Genomic DNA, 26,251 nt, shown 5'->3' on the forward strand with positions numbered 1-26,251 from the left:
TTAACTATGTAGAATTCTGTTATTAGTTTTAGAAAATGAAGGGCATAGTGATGCTGATTTCATTTACTTAAGATTCTTCTTAGAGATAAGGTTAAAGTTCTACATAATCTTTGTTTACAGTTTTCACTGCATCAAATATGTTATTTGCAGCCAGGCACCAGTGGCTCATGCTTATAATCCTAGCTACTCAGGGGACAGAGATCAGGAGGATCATGGTTTGAAGCCAGCCCTCTCAAATAGTGTGCAAGACCCTATCTTGAAAAATCCCATCACAAAAATAGGGTTGGTGGAGTGGCTCAAGGTGAAGTCCCTGAGTTCAAATCCCAGTATCACAAAAAAAAATGTTATTTGCTTGACATTAAATTTTGTGCTCAGGGAGGAAATAATATTATCTTGATTTTTAAATGCTGAGGTTAGTTTAAGACTAAAAACATCTTTAAAGACACATCTGCATGTGTTACTAAGAGATTAACAAGTGTTCTTTCATCTAAAAAAATAAGTAATATATACTTAGGAAGATAATGAAAACAAAATCATCCATAATTCTCACTTCATAACCTGTGTGGGACTTGTACATCATTCCAGAATTTTATGTGTGTGTGTGTGCACACATGCGTGCCCACCCATGCGGGTTGAGAGGGAATAAGAATACTTTTGACCACTCACTGTACTTGAGCATTATACAGGAATACTGGGATGAATTACAGAGAAAAAAGCAGATGTCTTTTGTGCGTTTGACATATTTCTATTATGCATGCTGTATATAAACCTCTGCTCCCTTGTATGTGTGGTAACAAGGTGTTTGATGTAGAAGGGTAGGATATGATGTCAAGGCCCAGTTAATTAGATATGTGATCTTGGAAAAGTTGTTTAACTCCTCTGAATTCATCTTCTCAGTAATAACTGCTTTGTTCCATCGAGTTAATGTGGCTAATGTTTGGGATATCATTTATATGAAAGTACGTAGTACTACGTAAACGAAAACTGTTAATGCTGAAAAGAAGCCAAAACATTTTATTATCCATTTGATCAGTATGTTTTTAAACTGTTGTGTTTTTAAGTAGTAAAGGTGTGGTACACAGGATTACAAAGTTATTACAAATGGCTTCATAGTGTTCCCTAATAAACTTCGCAAGTATCTAAGTTAGTAAGAAAGTTGATGGGATTCTCCTTTACAACCCATATCCATACTATGGAGTAGGACTCAGATGATTGCTAGCATGTATAACATGTGGTCACACATGGTTTCAGAGGAGAATAAATGCTGTTTGTTTGTTTGTTTTAAATGTAGGATCTGTTTGGAAAGTCAGACCCATACCTGGAGTTTCACAAGCAGACATCGGATGGAAACTGGCTAATGGTTCATCGAACAGAGGTAAATATCTGATCTGAAAAGTGAAGTAGAAGTTTGCTTTGGAATTATTGTAACCTGAGTTTTTTTAAATCAAACATTTATAAAAATATTAATGTGTGTTCACAAGAATTCAGTCAGAGATACAAGGTCAGTATACTTTTTTTCTTTTAATGGTGAGGAGCTATTATGCCTAATTATTTTTTTTTTTGAAAAAGCTTAAACACTATAAAGAACACTAAATATGTCCCTGTGTATCCTTCACCTACATTCAGCAGTTGGTTATAGCTGTACATACTTGTCTTTTTTCTCCCTGAGTCTAGTGCTCTCTCTCTCTCTCTCTCTCTCTCTCTCTTGCACACACACACACACACACACACACACACACACACTTATGCACACATATGTAGGCTACAGACATTAAAACTCTTCTTTAAATACTACAGCAGGCATGTCTAAAGAATAGGGCATTCTACACTACCACACCTGAAATATTAGCACTGGCTTAGTGTCATTGTTTAGTATACCATTCATGCTTAGATTTCCTTAGTGTCCCACACATGTTTTATGTACATTTCCTTCCTTCCTTCCTTCCTACTGGGGTTTGAACTCAGGGCTTCACACTTGCAAAGCGGGGGCTTTACTGCTTGAACCACACCTTAATCCTATGTTTTGTACATAGTTTGATTGGTTTGTTTTGTCCAGGATCCATTGAAGGTATCCATTTTGCATTTTACTCCTATGTTTCCAATATATGGTTCTTTTGTTTATTTCCCTATACCTTCATGTCGTTGAATCTCTTTAATAAAAAAGACCAGAATATCCAACATACTGGATTCTTCTCTTTTCTCCAACTAGATTCATAGCAAACATTTCTGTTAAGAACACTGTATGTGTACCTTCCTTTGCATCATCAGGGTGCTTATGGTACATACTGCCCAATATTGATAATGCCAGGCTAGGCTACTTGGTTAAATTGGTGACCATGAGCTCTTGCCATGATAAAGTCCCATTTTTTTTTTCTTTTTGTCCTTAGTAAGTTCCATATGTTGCAAGACTTTGATACTATACACTCTAGCTTTTAACCAGTAGTTCTAACATCCATTGATGATCCTTGCCTTAATCAGTTTATCAGGGGCTATAGAGAGTTTTTTTTTCAGTATCCTTGTAAATTCATGGATTGTTATAATTCATTAATATCATTATTTTTGCTGCTGAAATTAATACAGATTTGACTAGGGAAAGCGCCTTCAAATGGCTCCTGGGTTCTTTTAACATGATCCCATTAGTCTTAGTCTCTTTTTCTCTCTCTCTCTCTCTTTTTTTTTTTTTCATTTTATGGTAGAGTATGTTCTTAGTTTATTCTGACCCAGACTTGGAATGAACCATTTCTCAGAAGGCACTCTCTGTAAAAGGTAGTAGTATTTAGACACCAAGATTTGAGTGCCAGATGTGCTAATTGATACAAGGATATCATTGCTTTTTAGGGCTTTCAAATTATGAATTTAGACTTAGTTCTCCAATTTAAATCCAGCACAGTATGGTTCTTTTTTTTTTTCATATAAGATGATCCTGTTTATTACAAATAAAATTTAAAAACCATATATTTTTATATTTGCTCATATGTACATAGCAAAGATCTAGGAGGCGATTCGCTGAATTGCTAGTTATGGTTATTCACAGTTCATTCTTACCATGCTTGTGCCTGCAGTGAAACTTCTGGTTTCCAACAATGTCAATAGTTTGCAGCTTGTTTTTCTTTTACTTTTCGTTTCTCCTCTACTTTCCTCACTCCTCCCTCTCTCTCTTTTTCATCTTCCTCCTGCTCCTCCTACTCTTTCTCCTTCTCTTGCTCTTCTTTTTTTTGAGATAGTTTGAGGCTGGCCTCAAATTTACTGTTCTGCCTCAGACTCCATGGGCACATACCACCATGCCCAGCCAACTGCAGTTTCTAAATATATCTTGTATTAGAGGGACATGTTTACCAGGTAGCTTTCTTTTTTCCTCAGAATGTAGCAAATTGGACAATTTATTATCTTTTAAATGTGACATGTATAATATTGTTCTAGCTAGTTTTTCACTGAAATAATTGAGTGGATGAGGAGTTGAGAGATGAAGGATGAGAATGTAGTAAGAACCTAGAAAAGATAAGAACAAAATGTTAATGAACTGAGTATTGTTCTTATATATCCTTGAATCTTCACCTTTATAGGTTATTAAAAACAACCTGAATCCTGTTTGGAAGCCTTTTAAAATCTCCCTTAACTCCTTATGCTACGGAGATATGGACAAAACCATTAAGGTAAATTGAAATTTATGCAAATGAGTTATGACTTTCAGTGGGGTTACATCTTGATAAATCCATCATATGTTAGGCTAGGGATGCAGCTTAGTGATAGAGCATGCTGTTAGTATGAATGAGGCCTTGGATTCAATCCTGGCACCAAAAGAATAAAAGAAAGTAAATATCATGCTAAAGATGCATTTAATGTACTCAACTTACCAAACATCATAGCTTAGCAACACAGCACACAATAAAGTATCAGTCACAGTCACCTTAGTGATTGTGACTGACTGGAACTTCAGCTTGCTGTTGCTGCCCAGCATTGCAAAAGAGAATCTTATCACCTGTTGCTAGCCTGGGAAAAGATCAAAATTCAAAGCTTAAAGTAGTACACTTTTGTACCACTGTAAAGTTGAAAGATCTTAAGTTGAATCATCATGTTAGGACCGGGATTTACATATGAAAGTAAGACAGATGTATGAAATACATACACAAATACACGTATGTTCACCTATTTTATAAAATTAATGTATAAGGTAGCATTTTTAAAAAGTAAATGATATAACAGATACCTATAGGAGTGAGTTTTATGTTTACACAATAATACTAAAATAAAAATGTATTACAGTTAATAAAATAGTTCATTTAAAGAAGTAGGCATGTTTAACTAAGATGTTGATCTAATGTTTAATCTAGCCATATAATTTCTATCTTAGTTTGTATATACATGCATATAAGTGTATATATATATATATATATATATACTCCTGTGGTATTCTTTGGTTTTGTTTTTCTTTTTGTAATTGATATAATGAAAGTAGGAAAAGTAATGTGAGGCATATAAGATTTGGAATCAAATCACAGTTCAAATTTGACTTAGCTTTTTAACCAGATAAGGGATGTTGGAAAGGTCATATAACTTTTTTACTTATGTGATAGAGAAAATAATTTCTATCATATAAGAAGGGAAAGGTAATATAACAAAAGTGAAAATTTTATAATCTGTTAGACACAGTAGAGATGGTATTACTATTGAAAACCACTTACTTTCTAAGCTACATAAGAAATTTTTCCCAGTTTATAGAGAACTTTAAAAATCAATCTCAAATATGATTTGTATGATATGTTAAAATAGCAATGAAAATCTAGGTACACTATAATTGTAAGAAAAAAAAAGTAACTCTAATAATTAGTTTTCATTCTTGGACCAAATCCAGAACTTTTGCTTTTCACATTAAAAATAATAAGTATCATTAAATCTGAGAAGGTAGGAAAGTCTAAGCCATAACTATTTGTTTATAATGGTATGCTAACAACAAAACAATGTTTCTAAAACTTTTTTGCTCACAGTGGCTTGCTTACAGGGATAATTTATTATAGTAAGTAAACTGATTTTTTGAGTTTTGTCTGATGAATGTCTTCCATTCTTAATAGTTTCTCAGTTTTTTGTTTTAATTGTACCCGACTTGGTTTGCCACATCATCACTGACTTTATTTCTCTAGTTCGGTATTTCTTTGTAAAATCAGATATTCATACATCTGTAATTTATTTAATGTTTAGAAATTACTTAGAGGCATAGTAAAAAACTACAGAGCAGAGAATAAAGTCAGAATCTTCAGTAGTTTCTTTGCTACAATGTGTCATCACTCCAGCTTCTATTGTTTCTATAAGATTAAATGACTAAGAGAAATAGCTGTGCATGCTGCCACCTTGCCTAAGATGGGAATGCCTTAGTGAATGTATCATTGTGGGGGTGTGCATTATTTTATATATATACATATGCACATATGTATATATTTAAATTTCACTCCTTCTGATAGCTGTGCTTATATAGCCAATAGTACTGGTCTTTGCATTTTTGAGAAGAAATTAAATGACATAAATCATCCTACTTTATCATAAATCATCAAACTTTATCTGAACATACACCAGCATTAAGAAATGTTATACCTGCTCTCAAAAGTTACAAGTAGCTTTCTCCTTTTAGTTATTGTAGTGAGTAATCAGAACTTTTAGTTTTAAAATGTTTTATATTTCTTAAAGATTCAGTCAGTCTAAACATATTTATAGTTTTAGTCCCTAATGAGGTTTCTTTAAATAAAACTTTGGCCTTATTAAAGCTTAAGCTTGCTTAGAGATAGTTTAATGTTCCCTGAATGAAATCTAAAATGTAAAGTTCTTGTGCATATTTGAAAAATGTCTGCTATAAAGTGTCTTATTAAAACATTAAAATAGTTTGCATTGTACATTATTGAAATTTTACTTCCTCTAAAAGTCTTTAATGGTATTAATTTTCTTTTCCCTTGACATATTAAAGAGTCAGGTTAAGGGGGTTGATTTTAAAATTAGATATTGAATATGTAGGGCAAGAGTCAGGCTGTCAGATTTGGTCAGTGACCAAAGTGCCTGCAAAGCATTTCTTTAAACAACCAAAATTCCTTTCCATTACTCACAATTACAATTCTAGAACTTGCCTGGTTGTATTCACTGATTGGCTTTTAGTGTTCCCAAAGAATAATGAAAATAAAATAAGGAACAAAAGACTTTCAGTTATGATACACACTAAGTGTACAGAACTGAGAAGAAAAACAATCACTCTACAAAGTGAACATGTAAAGTTCCTGAGCATTTCAGCTTGTTGGTTAATATAACTTTGTGAAGGACATCAGCAAGATGGAGCTCTCTATTGGCTGAGAGCAAATGCAAATTGCTACCCAGTCACAAGCATTTATTATGAAGTATAGTATCCTTATGTATGAAGTATTATTACCACAGCCTTGCTACACTGGTGGTGGTTGCCACACAAGTCATACTATCTTCTAGGACTTTTTATTTAATCTCTCTGAATTTCAGTTCTGCACAGTGGGAATAATAGTAACAGGGTTCCCACTCTGTCCCCTCACAAGGCTATTAGAGAATGTGGATGGTGCACATAGTAAATGTTCACAAAAATGGAGTAGTCTTTTGAAATTATGAAGTACTATATAAACATTGCTATTGAATATTCATAATCATTATGGGTAGTTTTCAACTTCCCTTGAACCCCTCAGATTGCTAATAACAGCCTTTTCTTCCCATTGGAAAAAATGTTTTAGTATTCTGGTATATAAAATTTTTAGCTGTATCTGTCAACCTGACAAAACAACATGCAAATAAGATAGTCTTTTCTCTCTGGCTTCAGAGAAAGTGAATAATTACAAGAGCCAGACCTGAGCCAAGAACTCACCTTGTCTTACCTGGGAATAGAGTAAATATGACTCAATACAAATACTTTAGTAGGCAGCTAAGTATTCTTGCCCTGGAATTTTCCTTTTTTTATAAGAGCTGTGATCCTCAGAATGATGCAGATCTGATGCTTAATACAAGCCAGTCTTAATGGCTTGCAATTAATGAGATACATTTCCCATAATTCTAAATTATCTAGGACTTAATTGTATAACTTTTAGCTGCATAGGATTTGCCTTCCTTTCTTTCTCTAGGATATGGCCTCTAGCCATCACATTGTGACAGTCAGGTAAAGGAGCAGATGAGAAAGCAGGTGCAATCCTTTTTGCGTTTTACTAGCATTTATCGAGGGCATGAAAGAGAAACTGGAAACTGCTTAATGTGTAATTTAAGCAGTATTTGGGTTTTTTCATCTGCCTGGGATCTATCTCTCTTAGAGTCCATTTTAAAAGTATTTCAATATTGCTTCTTTAGGAAGTCAGTTTTACTTGTCCTGATAAGGATTGCATATTAGACATATTCATCTATTTTAATTAAAAAGCACTTCCTGATAGGCCACATTTATTATAGCCAACACTTCTTAATAAAATATATTGATTTTTATTTTATACTTTTATTACATTTAATTCCAGGTAGAGTGTTATGATTATGACAATGATGGATCACATGATCTTATTGGAACATTTCAAACCACCATGACAAAACTGAAAGAAGCTGCCAGAAACTCACCTGTAAGTTACATCTTTGCATTTGTATATGCCATATATTTCAGCTGTGTTTATTTTGTTTTTTCCCTTTGGCATATACCATGCTTTTGCTCTATATTGCATAATTCCCTTAAAAAAATCTATAGATTTTATTTGTGTAGTATCAGATAATCCAAAATTCATACTTATGGTATGCATTTTGTTGCATAGAACACCAGTGCCAGGTGAGGACTCCAACTACATGGAGAAAAGTAAAGTTCATGACAACAACAGTCAGTAGGGATGGAAGTGACTTTTGCCCCTTGCATCTTAAAAGGAAAAACATAACACAGTCAAGCACTGCATAGAATAAAATTTCACTCACACAGAGAAGATAGAGATGACCAGCCTCTGTAGCAGGCATCAGTCCTCCCTGGCAATCCCCTTTGGCAGCCTAATCAGGGCAGATTATCCTGTGTACTCCCCGTCTTGTGCTTCAGTAGAAGGACCTTGCTCCTTGCCTGGGAGACTGAAATGTTGAAAGCTGGCCATGGGCCTCGGGTCCATTGACATAAGGGCTTAAGCAGAATATATACTTATTGAGTCTGAAACTAGAAAGCTATTTCTGCACAGATAGTAAGCTTAGCACAGGCTGTGTGGACTGTCATCTCTTGATAAGGAAGTGTTTCAGACCTAAGACCCATCCTGTGTGGCTAAGTAGGTATCAAAAACTACGCACGTGAGACTTTCTCACCAAGTTTATACTTGTATTAGAGGTTTGACTTCCTTTGGCTTAAGACAGCAAAAGATACGGTTTGATTGAAAATCAAAGGCTTTGGGCATTGCATTTGGTTAATATCTACAACACCAAATACCAGGACTTGAATTATGTATACCTATGCTACTCTTGCATAGGTTTTTACAGTCTGCTCTCTGACTTTTCTGACTTTTCCTTAACCACAGGAAGAATAGAAACTTAGTTCATAGTACTTAAAATTTATATAATATTAAGCTACTATCTAAAGGCATGAATTTCGTTGAGATGCTTTGGCTGCTTTTACTGCATTCAATTTATCATTTACCACCCCAACTTATTTATAAGAATACTTATGAAACTTTTCTGTCTCACTGTGTAGCTCAGGCTGGCCTCAAAGTTGCAATCCTCCTGTTGCCGCCTAGCTACATTTATCATAGATGTGTGCCACCTTGCCCAGCAGAGTGAAGCTTATAATTACTGCCATAACAGTACTCTTCTAGGGGCAGGGCCTGGTCTTATCTTTGTGTTCTCAATTTCTACTTAGCACAGTGCCTGTCCCTTAGAGATACCTACAAAAGACTGAATGAAGGAGATGAAGTATTCTAGTTATTTTTTAATGAAAACTCTGTTTAAGGCATTTCTGCTATTCTAATACATCATTCACTCTGCCCCTCCCACTAGTATCCCCACACTCACACTGTACTTATTTTACAGTTCTGTCTTTGGTTAGTAATATTTAAGTTGAAGTTCATAGCTAGCATTTGTTGCCCTTAACGCAGAGAAACTAAAGCAGATACCTTAAAGCAACTGAGGCCAATAGGAAAAGGGGACCAGGAACTAGAGAAAAGGTTAGATTAAAAAGAATTAACCTAGAAGGTAACACCCACGCACAGGAAATCAATGTGAGTCAATGCCCTGTATAGCTATCCTTATCTCAACCAGCAAAACCCCTTGTTCCTTCCTATTATTGCTTATACTCTCTCTACAACAAAATTAGAGATAAGGGCAAAATAGTTTCTGCTGGGTATTGAGGGGGGAAGCGGGAGGGGGTGGAGTGGGTGGTAAGGGAGGGGGTGGGGGCAGGGGGGAGAAATAAACCAAGCCTTGTATGCACATATGAATAATAAAAGAAAAAAAAAAAAGTTGAAGTTCAAAGGGGTTTCTCAATGTATCCTACCGTGTGTGTACTTTACTTTGGCCCATTCAACCCCTTCCATTACTCTCCCTTAGCCCTTTACCTCCCATCCCTTATTTTTCAACAGTTTTCAATACACATTCTTATATCCTCTACCTTTATAGAACTTAAGGTTTACGATATTAAATCTCTATCATTCTCTTTTCTTTTCCCTCTTTCCTCTAGTTCCATAGAACAGTTCCACTATTACAAACATGTTCTACATCTGAGTTTATATTTGATCATGTTTGTTTTGTGTATATGTTTGTCTTTGGGATTTATCTTCCACATGTGAGAGAAAACATGTGGTCTTTATCTTTCTGAGCCTGGCTTACTTCACTTAATATGATGTCCTCCGATCGCATCCATTTACCTTCAAACCATATGTCATTATTCCTTAAGGCTGAGTAGAACTCTGCTGTGTATATGTAGTACATTTTCTTGATTCATTCATTAGTTTTAGAGCATCTGGGTTGTTCCCAAAGCTTGGCTATTGTGAATAGTGTTGCAAAGAACATCAGCATACAGGTGTCTCTATTGTGTACTTATGTTCCTTTGGGGAAAATGTTGATTGTTAGAAAATTAATAATGGCTGTTTGTTGTACATAAGAGGCTTCATATTAACTAGAGGTTACTTAATCAAGTATTCATTAAGTGTATCTTACGTTCTTACTATTAGGCAGTTGAGTGAGAATTCATCTTTTTTTTTTCTTTTTCTTCTTTTTTGCAACACTGGGGTTTGAACTCAGGGCCTCAGGGCCAGTATTTTGCAATACTGGGGTTTGCCAATCAGGCACTTTTACCACTTGAGCCATTCCACCAGCAAGTTAGTGAGAATTCAAAGGTATAACTCAGATTATACCTTTGATTATACACTAGCTGCGAAGAAAAAAATACTGCAGTAAAACAATTGAGAATAATATAGAGTCTGTAGCTAAACTTTAATGGTTGTAGATGGGTGGCAGTCAGAGAAGATTAGAACAGTAGCGGAAGTTATAGTAGGAGGATGACTTGAGCCAAGTCCTAAAGAAGGGTGGATAAATAGGAGATGAGGGAAGAGCATTCTTTTTGGGGGAAGGAAATTCAAGGGAGAAGGATTATACCATCTTTAAATTAGATTTATTCTTAACACATATTCTCACTAGAAAGAGATGTTGGCTGCATAATTTATTTCAGGGCTGGGCTTCATATATTTCTGTTTTATGAGGTTAGGATTTTTTTTTTCTTTTTCTAAGCAACATATTTTTGTTCTTTGTGTTACTAGCAGCTAAGAGTAACATTTTACTTTTGTATTATAAAGAAGAAAATTTATTACTTAGAGTATTTGCAAGGAAAGTACCTATAGAGGCAAAGGTTATACTTAGAAACTATTTTAAGTTTTTCAATTTTTGGAATACCTTATTTGTTGGAAATTTGACCAATAAATATTTCACATACTTAATGCATTATGTAATTGTATCAGAGTTATATTTTGCAGCAGACCTATACCAGTAAGTGGTTTGATTCCAAGGAGAAAAGTTTCATTTAAATTCATTTTGGCATTTTGAATATTGCTAGAAAAGATTAACATTTTGTTTTCTCTTCCTACAGGTTGAGTATGAATGCATAAATGAAAAAAAGAGGCAGAAGAAAAAAAGCTATAAAAATTCAGGTGTTATCAGTGTGAAACACTGTGAGGTCAGCTGGCTTTGTTCACTTGTAATGGGTCACATTTCGAGTTCTCTGATCAGTATGGTTCATATCAAACAACTACTTTTGGCAGCTGAAAATCACATGAACATTTAGGGACAAGAAGAGTGCAAATAGTACAGAAGTATTTCATGAAACTATGCTTTTTTAGCAAATGACAAGCAACATCAAAGTTTTCCATTGTCTTAGGAAATGTAAGATCCATGGTATTTTTCCAGCCTGTTAATGGAACTAGCATGACCTAGTGCTCTATCTTGGTTATAATTTTAAGGTGAGATGTTATAAATGAAGGGGGAGAGCCGAAATTTCTTATGGTGAAAAAGTATACTTTTTATTATTGTTATTATTTTTAAAATCTTGACAACTATGCTTGTTAAAACTATCATGTTAGCCAGGCACTGGTGGCTCCTGCCTGTAATCCTGGCTTCTAAGGAGGCGGAGATCAGGAGAATCACAATTCGAAGCCAGCCTGGGCAAGTAGTTCAAGAGACCCTATCTGGAAAATACCCAATATTTTTTTGTATTTTGGGCTGGTGGAGTGGCTCAAGTGGTAGAGCGCCTGCCTAGCAAGCATGAGGCCCTGAGTTAAAACCCCAATACTACCATCCCCCCAAAAAAACTATGTTAGAATCATGCTAGTCCCTTAAAACTTAAATGAATATGTTTCATCTTTTCCAGTTAATATTCTAATCTTAACATTGCTGTAATTATCTGAAGTAAAATCTTACATGTTTGTGACATTTAGGGATAGGAGTTCCTTATACTCAAATGCAGGGGTAATTTACACATGTTTATATCATATGCTGTTCAGTTTGCAAACTCTTAAAAGCATATGTCAAGTAGCATTTTGTTTCTCTTCTGTAGTGGGAGAGCTTCAATTTTAACAGCTTGCTGTTTGTTTTTAGATTACAGTAGAATGCACATTCCTTGACTACATCATGGGAGGATGCCAGCTGAGTTTTACTGTAAGTATTACCCTGAATTTTCCAATATAGGCTATAAAATACTGCTTTTTCCTCCCTTTTGCAGTATTCTTTTACTACCAAAGTGTTTCATAATTTACACACTCTGTTTAGTATGCTGTCCCCAGAGACCTCAGACAGGTTGTCTAGATTCATCATGGACATTTTGAGTTTTTTGATGAAATATCTCTTTCTCCTGAGAGAAAGCATATATGCAGAAACCAGTGCTTTTATTTTATAATAATTAAAGGAATAGGAAGCATTAATCAAAAAAACTTTTAGTCTGCATTGGTATAGTGGTAAACATAGCTGCCTTCCAAAAAAACTTATAAAAAACAACCCCTAAGTCTGAGTCATGGATATAATGATTCAAGATAGCTAGAAACATAAGAGCAGCAGCTAGTTTCATGTTGAGGCTTTAATGGTTCAATTGTCTCTGGAAATACTGGTTGGTATTTGCTAGGAAATGGCAGGACCAGTCTCTGGGATCAATGTATCCCATCTCCTGGAGTTTTCTTCAGTCTCAAAGACAGGTGTCTATGCCTTCTCCTTAGTAAGGGCTGCCATTGTTATTTGGCAGGTGGGAGTGGACTTCACTGGCTCCAATGGTGACCCAAGGTCTCCGGACTCCCTTCATTACATGAGTCCTAATGGTGTTAATGAGTATTTGACTGCCATCTGGTCTGTGGGATTGGTCATTCAAGATTATGATACGTGAGTATGACTTTGAAAACACTAAAACTAGTGTTCGGATATAGGTGGTAGGATGAAGGTGCTAGGGGAGTAGCTTGTTTTTTTCTGTTCTCTTTGTGACAATCGTTGAGGTATAGTCATGAGGGATAAGTTCTTTGTGTGTATATGTGATTGAAGTCCAGATGAAACCTTTTATTAAATAGTAGTAAAAATCTTTTTCTTAACATATTTATTTCCTTGGCAGTCATCAAATTACGCCCCCCCCTTTTTTTTTGTAAAAGTGATGGTAAAGTTTATAAGGAAAGGAATACATTTTCAAGAGACTGAAAGTGGTTCATCTCTAGAGAAAGACCAAGAATGATCCAAATTATTTTTTAAAAAGTGATTTGCAACAAGGCTAAACGGTCAGTTAATTTAATCGCTGCAAAATATTCTGAATGAATTTACAACCATTGCATTTTGAATAGATTTGGAGACTGAGCATGTAACTAGCTCAGTGGTAGAGCATGTGTTTAGCATGCTTGAGACCTGATCTCAATCCCTAGCACCACAAAAAGAAAAACAAAAGAAGTAAAAAGATTAGAGTTTGAATAGATTTGAATAGGTGCTCTTGAAGGTTTAGTAAACAATAGAAGAAAATCAGTTTTAGTTTTTATTTTTATCTGAATCTGGTACAGCACAGGATAAATTTTCATTTGTTTTTGCCTATTGTTATCTTATGATAAAATTTCTTACACATTGATGGGACTTTTCATTAATCTGTCATGGCAAAATTTAGAAGCAGATTTTTCAGGTAAATACAAACAAATCTAAAGGAAAGGTAGCAGTTCCAATATATCTGTTAAAATTTAAGGCAATAATCATTAAATATAATAAAAAGTTACTTTATAGAATACTTTGTTTTCTAATCCCAAGTTAAAATATAACCATGGGCATATTGAATAACAGTATTAAAACATTTCAAGTTAAAATAGCTAGAAATATAATAAAAATTTAAAGGTATCACAATTATATTGGGATTCTTATACAAAAAGAAAATTTTCAGGTTTACTTTCTCAGTGTGCTACTTGGAAATTGATAACAAAAGGATAACTAAAGTAATTTTACCACACAGAAATGAGAAAACCCACTTAAGTAACTCTTAGATCAAAGAGCAAATCAGTGTGTAATAACAGACAATCTACAAGCAAAGGACAATGAGAAGACTATACCTGGTCCTCTCTCTAGTAAGGAAAGTTCTGGCTTTACATGCCTTTATTTTTAAATAAGGAAAATTGAGTGTAAATGAACTAGCTTTTGACAAAATAAAAGAATAAGAAGAAAATGTGGTTAATAATAGTAGATTCCTTATAACTATTAGCTATTGTGTGCCAGTGACCATTTAAAGTACTTCCTGTTTAATGTTCATCTGATTCGTATATTTTGCTGTGAGACGGGTACTAGTGTACAGGTGAGAAAACTGAGGCATGGGGATTTAGTTCACTTTTTAAGGATCACTTGGCTAGTAACTGGTGGAGACAGAATGGAGCCTGGGCCATTGGACTTCAGAGACACACTGTCACAGTTACGATTTTAAGAGATGATTCTTTGCAAGTTCAGCATACTTATGCAAACCTTTGGCAACACTGACTCCCAAGAAAGAGAGAAACATACGTAGAATATTATTAATGAGGCAAAGATTATAAGCATAAATTCAGAGAAAAACCAAAAAATAATAGTAATACTTAGTAAAATTTTATGCCATTATATTTGAAAATCCAGATTAAAGGATTTTTTCACTTTTTATTAGTGTGTATATTAATTGCACAAAATGACAGGTTTTATTATGATATTTCCATACATGCATGTAGCATACTTTGATCATATTCATCCGTCTCCCCATTAAAGAATAATTTTTTAGGAAGCTTTCAGAGATAGAAAACCTGAATAGACCAGGAACTATGGAAGGAGTGGGACAGGCGGTTAGCATCTCTTCTCACAAGGGCACTGGGCCAGAACAAGTTCATACAAATCTATAAGGAACGAATTCAAACCTAAAAAGAATAAACTGAAAAAATACTAGAAAGCAGCAAGAGTTTGGAAAACATAAGATAAACAATCTTTCTCACCAGGCATGATGGTACAGGCCTCTAGTCCCAGCCCTCCAGAGACTGAGGCAAGATCATTTGTGAGTTCGAAACCAGCCTGGGTTACATAGCAAGACCTGGTATCACTGTCCCACACCCGCCAAAAAAAAAAAAAAATCACTTTCTCATTAGCTAACAATAGCAGATTAAAAAATTATAATAAGTCAGAATTTAAAATGCAATAAAAGTAAATAGTCTAATAAAAATTGAAAATGAATTTAATAAAACATCTGTGATCTTTAATAAGGAAGACAATAAAATTGTACTGAAGAACAAAGAAGGAAACTTTTTAAATGAAAAGGTATATCACAATTTCTAGATAGGCAGAAATCTTATTAATAATGATATAATAACTATAATATAATATGATATGTGAAATTTCTTTCTGAATTAATCAATTTTAACAAAAAAAATGAAGTGAAACCTTGATAAAATTATTCTTAAAATTCTCTACAAAAAGAATGAATCAGAATAGCCAAGTAATTTTTTAAGAAAAGGAGAAATAGATGAAGGGGAATTTGCTCTAACCATTGTTTGTATAACCATGGACATATTTAATAATCATATAAAAACATTATTTTTTATTTCTTTTATTCATATGTGCATACAATGTTTGGGTCATTTCTCCCTCTTCCTCCTGCCCCTTCCCTTTGCCCCTGCCCCTTCCCTCTCCCCCCAACCCCCTCGCTACCAGGCAGAAACTATTTTGCCCTTATCTCTAATTTTGTTGATGAGAGAGTATAAGCAATAATAGGAAGGAACAAGGGTAAAAACATTATTTTAGAGCTAGAGGATGGAACTAGTCCATGACAGTGGACCAAACAAGTAGGCCAGAAATAGACTCATATGTACTCATATGTGAATTTAGCATACAGTCACCTGACCCCACCCAGCCCATCGAAGCTAGGAGGTTTAGTCGCCTATAACCTTCTGTTATTAAAGACGGAGGGAACAATATGGTCGGGGAGCAGCAGTTTGTGCTTCATATGCTACTCCAAACACTTTCCAGATGAATGAGAAATTTAATATCAAAAGCAAACATTGAAAGTTCTCAGAGAAAATATAATATGAATTGGTTATAAACTTGCAGCGTAGGGAAGGTCTTTAAGCAGTATAGCAAAGGAAGAAATCACGAAGGAATTTCTATGTATTCACATTCATTAATATTAAAAACCATGATGGGAAAGATATTCTAACCAATGTTAAAGACAGACTACAAGCTAGGAAAAATATTTCTGACATGATGTAAACTCTGTCTTTAATGTAAAAGGATCATTAAGAATTAATACATAGCTGAGCATGGTGGTGAATGCCTGTAATCCCTTGGAAGGCTGAGGCAAGAGGATTTCAAATTCAAGGCCAACCATTAGCCTGGGCTATGTAGGCAGCATAGTGAAACCCTGCCTCTGCCTCAAAAAACAAAACAAAAAATGGAACGACTACACAAAGGACATCTCCAGTAGAAAAGTTAGTAAGTTCATTTTGACATTTTATAATAGCGGACTGTATCAGTGTGGACATGGAGACTGTCTTTTAGTGGAACACTCAGCAGCCATTCACATGATGGTACATATTCAGATCGACAATCTCTACCATTCCTACCTGTTTAGTCCAGATAGCCAAACATTTTTCTGCGGAAACCTGAGGGTCTTATGATGTTAGGCATTTGTACAGTGTTTCTGTGGACAGATGTATGACTAATCATATTTTAAATGGTTTTATTGCAAAATGAGTTTGCCATAAACTAATGGAAAAACTTGTGTTTTTTAGAGCTTTTTTTGGGTTTGTTTATGCATTTATTCAGTGAAATGATGTACAACATTTAAAGAAAAAAGAGAAGCTTGTAAAACAAATATAAATTCCATTTTTATAAAATACATAGAGGTACATTTTTTTCTCTCTTATTGTACAGAAAAATGTTTAAAATGAAAATTGTCAAGTGTTAGCATTGGTTCTCTGTGGGAGTTATGGATAACCTTTGTTTTATCTTTATACTTTTTTGAGATGTTGAATTTTTTTTAAAATAAGCTCATATTGATTTTATTGTAATTAAAGATAAAAATTCTTTCTTTTGAAGAAAAAGCAGTATTTTACTTTTTTTTCCAATTCTCTTTTTAGTGATAAGATGTTTCCAGCTTTTGGATTTGGAGCTCAGATACCTCCTCAGTGGCAGGTGAGAGGACAACTCGTTGAAGCTTTGCCTCCTAGAAAAGCAAAACAGGCCTCATCAGTCCTTGTTCTGTCTTTTGACAGGTATCGCATGAGTTTCCAATGAACTTTAATCCATCCAATCCCTACTGCAATGGTAAGTTAAAAATAGACACGAAGACATTAAACTGAAACCCTCACTTGTTTCTTGTTTTTCCTTGTGATTTAAAACTGCTTAAATTTCACCCCTAGGTTTCATTTTGTGACACATTTAACTCTGTTCGATAAGGTAGAAGAGTTGTACCAGGTTGGTGTTTAGGGTGATAATGATAATTATGAGGCAAGTCAGTATTGTAATGATGAAGGTTCACCTTAAAGAGGCTTAACAGAACAAGAAAACTCACAATCTCAGGAGAAGATCAATAAGAATCACTATATATTAAAAGTGATTTTACAGATAAAGTGATTGTGCAATTCAGTATTTTAGACCTGTGGGACCCTTTTTCAGAGTAGTAGTCATTTTCTACAAAGTGTCCAGCTTCTAATTTCTTGCTGCTAACATAATATTCTGTAAGTAGGTAGGGCAAGTTAAACGAACAAAGAATTGAACTCTTGTAGCAGGTTTCTCTGTGTGAAGAACAGGAGGCAGTTATTGATCTTACATTTCACTTTTTTCTTTGTACCTCAATATCCACATGCTTTCTCCTTTTTTCCGCATTGAACAATCAACCTAAAATGCCAAGTTTCCCATTAAATTATATAAGACCAAACAAACTGGAGAAGGAAAGGTAGATGTAGGGTTAGAGGCATTATTTTAAATTCTAGACAGTAGGCTAATTTTCTGTAAAGGATCCTTTCAACAACTACAAAATATATAGCTTGCTAGTAGAATGTATTCTTTCTTTCTATTCCTGAACAATAAGGGAGAAAAGCATGGGGCCATTGGTTGGGGCAGTTTGCATGGAGATTTTTCCTTTGATGAAGGATACTTTAACACACTGATTCACTGTTCCTTTGAGGGACTTTCAGTGCTAGGTATAACCTCTTTTATCCGTAGTTATTTTAAACTGGGGATATTATTCTTTTTTAAGAACTATGCTTTATTCTTATGGTGAAACTGGAATCATTTTTTGAATATGGATGACTTGCATCATGTGACAACTCATTTTAGGAGTTCATTTACTCTGTAAGTAGTATGAGCTCATCTTTGGGCTGATCACCAAGCACGGCTTTTGCCATTTTGGTTTATAGGTTGGAAAAAGAATCAGTTCAATTTTAGATGAGAGAAATTCTGTATGGAAATAAAACACAGCCTTAGTTTAAAGCAAGGAATTTAAATTCCCTTTCTTAAATTAATCATTGAACTTAATTGTCTAGAAATAACCATACACTTGTTTCTTTAATGCAAAGAAAGGATTTTGGCATAATTCAGTTTTAAAAGTTAAGGAATTGAAAGGTGTGAAGAAATTAGATGTTTATACCTTCAGGTTGAAAAGCAAGCTGAGAAGATAGAAATGAAAGAAAATGTTGTTGTTATTGGCTCAATTTTTCTAAAGTGTATTTCCTTGCAGTGTGAGATCTTGCCGCTAACCAATGTTAAGGTTATTATTTTTATTGCTACTGGACTAATAGTTACAGCATCAATTTTTGTATGTAAAGTCACCTCTGTATGTAGATTAGGGATGTTCTTAAAGGTTGTTCATAAGACTGTTTGTTTCTACTTTAAAAGAGAAGTTTACTGGAACTCTTAAATTTTAAGAGGAGAGAGTTGGTCTTGTGAAGCTTTTAAACTGGTTATTGGTCCTTATTGATGTGTGTGTTCTGTTGGATATTTTAAAAATAAGAGATCTGACTTGGTTTACATTATAAGTTTTTTTGTGTGGCAGATTTCTGTGATGGTCTCAGAAAATATTGTAAGGAATTCTTTGAGATTTCTTATATTCTGCCTGCATCGTAAATTCTGTTAGTGAAGGCAGATTCAACAAACAGGTGCTCATATAGGATACAGGTTTCATCTGCAGTGTTTTTTACCCAGGAATGGTAGTCTACTTTCACTAGGTCAAGCTTTTTGTAATAAAGAAAAAGTCTCTTACAATGAATGACAGTAGTTTATTTCTTGCACACTTGTGGTTAGATTGCAGCTCTGCTCCATGTTTCTGTTCTGTTTTGTTGAGGCAGGGTCTTGTTTTTTGTTTTTTTTTTTTTAATTTATTTTTTCTTTTATTCATATGTGCATACAATGTTTGGGTCATTTCTCCCTCCTTCCCCCCTCCCCGCCCCCTCCCTTACCTACCCTGAGGCAGGGTCTTGTCATGCAGTCCCAGGCTGGTCTTGAATTCTTGATCCTCCTGCCTTAGCTTCCTGATTGCAGGGAGTACAGGTCTACACCTCTATGCCTGGCTCCCCATGTTTCTTATTCTGGAACTCAGGCTGAAGGAGCAGGTGCTTCTCTGGGATGCACTGTTGCCATGGCAGAGAGAAAGCAACAGAGCAGAGCAAACAGGTAGTAGTTCTTAAGACATCTACTTAGACACGGATGTCACATCCATTCACATGCATTGATCATAGCTAGTCAAATGTGCCCCTGGTAGGCCCAGGGGTAGTACCTCATAAACAAACTCATTAGCATTTCTACAGCAAAATGCAGTATAACTATATAGTATTTTTATAGGAACTGTGACCAACTATGTAAATGATTTTTCAGCTTATCAGTAATTTTTTCATACTCCTTTTCATCAGCCATATGATAGAGCACCTTTTTCATGGTTCTCTTTCCATCAGTCGTATCAAAATTATGCACAAATGTTAAAAAACTGTAGACTAATGAATAATTTGACTGAGATAACAATGCATGCCTCCTACTAGGGAAGGGCAGAGTTGTAGGTTTTTGTAGTAGAGCATAGCTATGGAGTTTTATAACAAAGTTCAGAAGAATTTCTAAATATAGAACTTTTAGCTACTTAAAGCACTATAAGTTGATAGATAATTGATTAGCCAGTACTGTGAATTATCACATTGTAGTGGGGATTTTTAATACTGCTTTTTTTTGGTCTAGGAATTCAAGGCATTATAGAGGCTTATCGGGCCTGTCTTCCTCAGATAAAACTCTATGGACCAACTAATTTTTCTCCAATCATAAATCATGTGGCCAGGTTTGCAGCTGTGGCCACACAACAGCAGACAGCTTCTGTAAGTGCTCTGTGATTAGGATGGGAAGAATGTGGATTGGTAGTTCCTCCTGGTGCCATATTTCTATTTATTTGGTTTGTTGCAATACAGACTCAAGAGCAAGAAGTAATGATGTAGTCATCATTGCTTTGGGAGTATAACTGTCATGGTTAAAATAATGATCATTAAAAATAAGACAACAGCAAAACAATGTTTACATTCGTGAATCTTTTCTGTCTTTTGAATAAATAAAGGCTGGAAGTCATCTACCTTTTTGAAGTAGATGTCACAAATGAAGGCTCAGGGAGGCTTGTATCCATTACTAGTATAAGATTAATTACTGTATTAAGGAGGTATGACTTGTCTATCCATTTCCAGTTGGACTTTGGGTGCCAAATCTTTCCTAGCGTCAATATACTTAGATGTAAGAGTAGGTGGGGAAGCAACCTCATGCAACTGTTGAAAGGGTTAAATAAGATAATTCATATAAAGTACATAGTGCCTGTGTCAGAGGAAACACTCAGTGCACACATTAACTGCTATTATAAATCTTATTCCCTGTCTCGATTTAGATGAACTCACTTGAAGTAATGTTTTTTTGTAACATTTCTTATCAGAGATGACAAAATGTGAGAAAAAGATTTGCTACTTTAAACCATGTCAACTTTTTAAAAAGTATAGTTTAGTTGGTGGACAGTTCTACTGCTTCCATATTTATTTGATCTTTTGAGAATGGAGTTGCCACTTGTTCCTTTGATCCATACTTTGACATATTTAATGTTTTAATTTAATAAAGATGTTTATTCCTATGCTTACTAAAAGGTTAATCTTTGACATTTAGATGCCTTGCTTCTGTGTATTTTGCCAGTCTTATTTTGTGGTATGCTGCACTTTTAATGTACCTGTAGTTTTTGTAAGAGCCAATTTCCTTGTTGTCAGAGAATTGTAGAATATTTTATGCAGATGGTGTCCTAGACAGAAACTTGCAAGGCGAATGAGAAAGAGACAGAATGATTCATCAGCTAGAGATGTCATTAGTCACTCTTTTCATTGTTTGTGAGCTTGATCTGCTCAGTGGTCATACTCTCTTTTTTGGCAGCAATATTTTGTGCTCTTGATCATTACTGATGGTGTGATCACTGACCTTGATGAAACCAGGCGAGCTATAGTTCATGCTGCCAAGCTGCCTATGTCCATCATCATCGTTGGAGTTGGAGGAGCTGACTTCAGTGCCATGGAGTTTCTAGATGGTGATGGGGGAAGTCTCCGCTCCCCAGAAGGCGAGATGGCCATCAGGGATATTGTCCAGTTTGTGCCTTTCAGACAGTTCCAGAATGTGAGTACTGTATCACCCTATTCGAACGCCTTAGTATTTGAACACAGTCCTTTGCTAGTCCACAACCAAGCAGTTGAGTAAGCGTGCAGAGTCAGGGGCCATGTGAGCGCTGTTGCTTTTTCATAAAGGAGCTCTGACTGGATTTGGCACTGTAATAATGTCTTACGTGCCTCTTGACGTCTGTGCAATATATTATTAAAATGGTACTGTTGTCAATGTCTTAAAATATATTTTACCTTCACCTTTGTAAAACAGGAAAAAGGAAAACCTTTTTATAGGCATATAGTGAATTTATCAATCTGGAAGTCAGTCTGATAAAAACCTTAGAAGACTGTTGGGTCTAACTTACTCCAGTGGTAACCTCCTTAGAACTATTGTGCAAAACCAGGATCTTTACAGTAACGTAATCAAGATGCATTGCACAAGGGTCCTTCATGGCCCTTTTGTGGCACAGCCCCTTCCCTTCTACATCTGTCCCCTCCTTAACCCATGGAAATCACTAATCTGTTCTCCATTTCTATAATTTTATCATATCCAAAATTTATATGAATGAAGTCATACAGTATGTGAACTTTGGGTATTGACTTTTTTACTTAGAATGATTCTTCTGAGAGTCACCCCAGTGTTGCATATGTTTCTGTTTTTTGTTTTGTTTTTATGATGATTCTGTATCATTTAGTCTTTCTAAAAGTCAGTGTTTTAAAGGATCTGTTCTACCTGTGCTGAAGTACTTTCCATTTTTTCCACACTGTATCAATTGGAGGAAAGCCTTATTAGTTGCTCTCATAACAAATAAATATGTAATGCCAGTTTCATAAATGCCCTATAATATTATAAAGTAATTTTTAAAAGCTAGTTCTGGGTTTTAGTTGTCATTTTAAAAGGAGCATGTAGAAATCTCACTTATAATGCTGTGTGAAATTTAATCTGATATGTGAAATTATAGAAACCACATAAAGTCTAAACACAAAGAGTCTAAATATTACTATTACCCAGGCTATCAGCCCCGTAATCAGCTAACAGCTATTCTAAAAGTCTGTATACATGTATCCCTTTTTATTGCTGAATAGTATTCCTTGGTGTGGATATACTTCAGTTTGCTTAATCATTCTCCCATTAAAAGACATCCAGGTTGTTTCTAGCTTTTGCTATTTTATGTGAAACCCATTGATGTATGGAGTGTAATGCTAGGGCCTATGGTAATTACAGCATTTTGCACTCCCACTAGCAGCAGCAGGGGAAATAGGGTGTGTGTGATTATAAAATGGTAATGTTAGGGATTTTGTGGTAATATGAACTGTTGTGTGTCTCGATTGTCATGGTAGTTACAAAAAGCTGCCCAGATGACAGAATTGCACAGAGCAATGGCACACACACAGGGGTGCATGTAAAATCAGTGAACTCTGAATAAGGTTGGTACCAATGTCAGTTTCCTGGTTTTGATATTACACTGTAGCTATGTAAGCTATTACCTTTAGAGAATGCTGGGTGAGAGGTACATAGTACCTCTATTATCTTTGCAACTTCCTATGAACCTGTAATTATTTCAGAATAGAGGTAAAAAAATAATTAATGCTAAGTAAGTAAAGACTCACATTTCAAAATTAAAGAACAACAAAAATTCACTAAATGTTAAAAGACTGGTGCCAAAGACAGAACTAGACCATATTAGTACAGGTGATAATAGCGGTCATAAGTAATATTGGTTACTCAGCTTATTCTATATTTTGTGGACTGATCCTAAGAAAGGATACAAGCCTAGGATTTGGGAATTACTGCTTTTTTTTTTTTTAATGGCTGGTGAGGTATCCATAGCCTTTTATCAAAAAGCCAGTAAATCTTTGGTGGTTAATAGTGACTTGGGTTTTGTTTTTTGAAGGCCCCTAAAGAAGCACTTGCACAGTGTGTCTTGGCGGAAATTCCCCAGCAGGTGGTGGGTTACTTCAACACGTACAAACTCCTTCCTCCCAAGAACCCTGCTACGAAGTAAAAGGAGCTGTGACCACTTCAAAGAACTTCTTATGCTGTGAGAAGCAGTGCCATCTCTTACACAAAATCATGTGTCTACATTCTATGTACTTTTTACCGCCAGCATGTATAATGGCAACCTAGCTTTTCATTTATTATATCTGTTTAAAGCATAGTTTTTATACTTTTGAGGGGGACAGTGCCTAGTCCATCTTTGCTCAATCAACTCACAATTGCTAGTGATTTACAATAATTGCAGTGAAGCTGTTTGAATTAGAACTTAGTGTGGGGAAAGATGATTTTTGTGGTTTTGTTGTTTACTTTCTTTGGATGAAAATGCCATTTTTATATGTTGCTGGTAGAAGGAATGGAAAATTGTTAGGGCGATGGGATTTGCAAATTGCTGTACTTTGTACTTTGTTCATAGTAAATGTTTTGCAAGCCATGGCCCATGTTATTGATTGAGAGAGCTTCTTAAATTAGGTAATACTGAATTTATTGTTATAACTATATTCAGTCCTTTTCCATGGGGAAAACTTCTTTTACTTGGCACCTATTTTTGCTGCAGTTTAGATACTGCGTGGCTTACAAAACAGCATGTATTCACATGGGACTTCATGAAAAGAAAAGGCACATACTCAATTCTTTAAATGTATTGTAAGTAAAAAGATCTTCGTGTGAGTAAATCATTTTTAATTTGTCTTTCTAGATCTTTTATTTTCATTGTGGAATGCTGTAAACATGGGCACATTTTGCCTGTTCTTTCATTGACTGAATGTGACACTAAGGATTCTGTAGATGCACAAATGATAAGTTGTCCCAGATTTAACATTATTAGATTATTTTAATTGGGGTTTTCTAAAGTGGTGAGGATTGCTTTGTTCAGGAAAGCTATGAGGACCAAACATACAAGGTAAAAACTCAGAATTCCATTTTCCTCTAACTGAAGACTTATTTTTTTTAAAGTAGTTTTTATACCTTCCTTGCTAAGATCCCATACATTGATTTGTACAGATTTACTTAGACATTTGCTCCTTTTCATAAAAATAGCATTTTTGTTTGCGTTTTAAGCTCATTATACTCATTATGTATTAATTAAAAATCACATTATGTATTTTAACAATATGCAATTTCATAAGTACAGAATGTATTCTACTAAGCATAAAACAAGCTATAACTTAAAAAAAAAAATTAAACCAAAAAACCCTTTTCTAACTGCTGCATTTGGATAGAGTAGACTTAATATATTTTTTTAAAGTAAATCTATTTTCCTATTATTTCCCTTCAAAAATATTACTTTATGAATATTAAATTTTCAGAATAGATTCAGTAGCATTTGATTGAGTACTTGTGTGACAGTCAATATATTGGCCAATTATTGTTAACAATTTAAGGCTGTGTGCTTATTGCCTATCCTTTAGTGGATGTACAGAGTACCAGGTAAGCTACCCTCTCAGTGTTACTGAAAACCTGCAGCATAGCCCATTCCTCTTGTTCTCTGAAGTGTGTGAAAGAAGTAAGCTGTCAGCCATGAACAGCTTTGGGTTCTCAGAGACAGCTCATTGCCAGGTCTGGCTCAGAAGGGACCTACTTGTTGTCATGGTTGCCTAGCCCAGGTGAGCCATTACCACCTTCCCATTTAGCTAGCTGGCCTCTGGGTATGTGCTGTTAACCCTATGGGACCCACCTAAAATAGGCTGCTAGTCTACAGTATGGCTCATTAGTCAGCAAGTCATTTCAACATACTCAATAAAGGGAAAGAAACCTGATCATTTTCTCTTTTTTTTGGAGCCTTCATTGTTTCAGATGTCCTAATTTCAGTACTCTTTGTGTGCTTGGAAACAGCTTAGACGTGTTGCTGAGGTTTTCAGAATTTTCTTTTTTAAACATTGGAATCCTTTTAAGAAATGACTTACACATATTCTCAATGAGTGGTAAAGGAGGTAGAAGTGGAACTTCTCTGTATGCTGCTGAGTCTCAGTGGGCCTGCTCCTCACCCTTCCTCAGTAATACCTGAGCCACCTACCTGTACAGGCCACCTGGGAACCACTGGTCACGAGCATTCATTGTTTTCATTGGATGAATAGCAGTCACCACTGTCTTTTTTGATTTGGTCTTCTTAATTTCATATTCTGGTTTTACCAGAATTGTTTCCTTTAAAAAATCTTTTTGTTTAAATTATTTACTCTTGATCATGTTCATCAGTAGATGTGTTATTCATAAAAACTATGATTCTAGCAAATTAAGGTAATTGGTACCTTTCTGCAGTTTGAAATAAAAGCATTTATAATTTCTAAATTATTTTTAAAGTTCTTATAGTTTTAACATTCAGTTTCACTACATGCTGTTTTAATATTGTTTTACATGAAATAATCCCTTTCCTATTGTGCTACCATTTGTTCAAGTGCCATTCATTCTTAAAAAGAAAAAAAAATCCAAATTGAGTTTCAGGCCTCATGTAGTCAGTTGTATTACAAATGTGCATTAAGTGACAGTGCCCATTTCTCACATAGACATGTACTGAGAAAATAATATAAGCATTGGCCTAGTCATACCATCTTGTGGTTAAGACCAGTTGTAAGACTATCAAACAATTTAAAATCTGATCAGGGATTTACAGCTGCTTACTTGGGGTGTGCCTTAGGTAGCCTTTCCAAAGTGAATTCAGGGGCTCCTTGCTATA

The 26,251-nt window shown here is 35.0% G+C and overlaps 1 protein-coding gene across 3 annotated transcripts in view; it reads left to right on the top strand.

The window, feature by feature from the left end:
* The window catches only part of Cpne3 (copine 3), a 46,255-nt gene extending 20,386 nt beyond the window's left edge, over positions 1 to 25,869 (top strand). For all 3 annotated transcript variants that reach the window (XM_020179168.2, XM_020179167.2, XM_074068798.1), the window contains 11 exons: positions 1,292 to 1,375; positions 3,564 to 3,653; positions 7,494 to 7,592; positions 11,069 to 11,155; positions 12,073 to 12,132; positions 12,710 to 12,843; positions 17,067 to 17,121; positions 17,202 to 17,253; positions 20,152 to 20,285; positions 21,364 to 21,600; positions 23,480 to 25,869. In XM_020179168.2, coding sequence (XP_020034757.1) covers positions 1,292 to 1,375; positions 3,564 to 3,653; positions 7,494 to 7,592; positions 11,069 to 11,155; positions 12,073 to 12,132; positions 12,710 to 12,843; positions 17,067 to 17,121; positions 17,202 to 17,253; positions 20,152 to 20,285; positions 21,364 to 21,600; positions 23,480 to 23,590 — 1,143 coding nt within the window. In that variant the 3' untranslated portion in view covers positions 23,591 to 25,869. The remainder of the gene's footprint in view (positions 1 to 1,291; positions 1,376 to 3,563; positions 3,654 to 7,493; positions 7,593 to 11,068; positions 11,156 to 12,072; positions 12,133 to 12,709; positions 12,844 to 17,066; positions 17,122 to 17,201; positions 17,254 to 20,151; positions 20,286 to 21,363; positions 21,601 to 23,479) is intronic.
* The last annotated feature ends 382 nt before the right edge of the window (positions 25,870 to 26,251 follow it).

The sequence above is a fragment of the Castor canadensis genome, chromosome 3, assembly GCF_047511655.1.
Source record: "Castor canadensis chromosome 3, mCasCan1.hap1v2, whole genome shotgun sequence".
Lineage (NCBI taxonomy): Eukaryota > Metazoa > Chordata > Mammalia > Rodentia > Castoridae > Castor > Castor canadensis.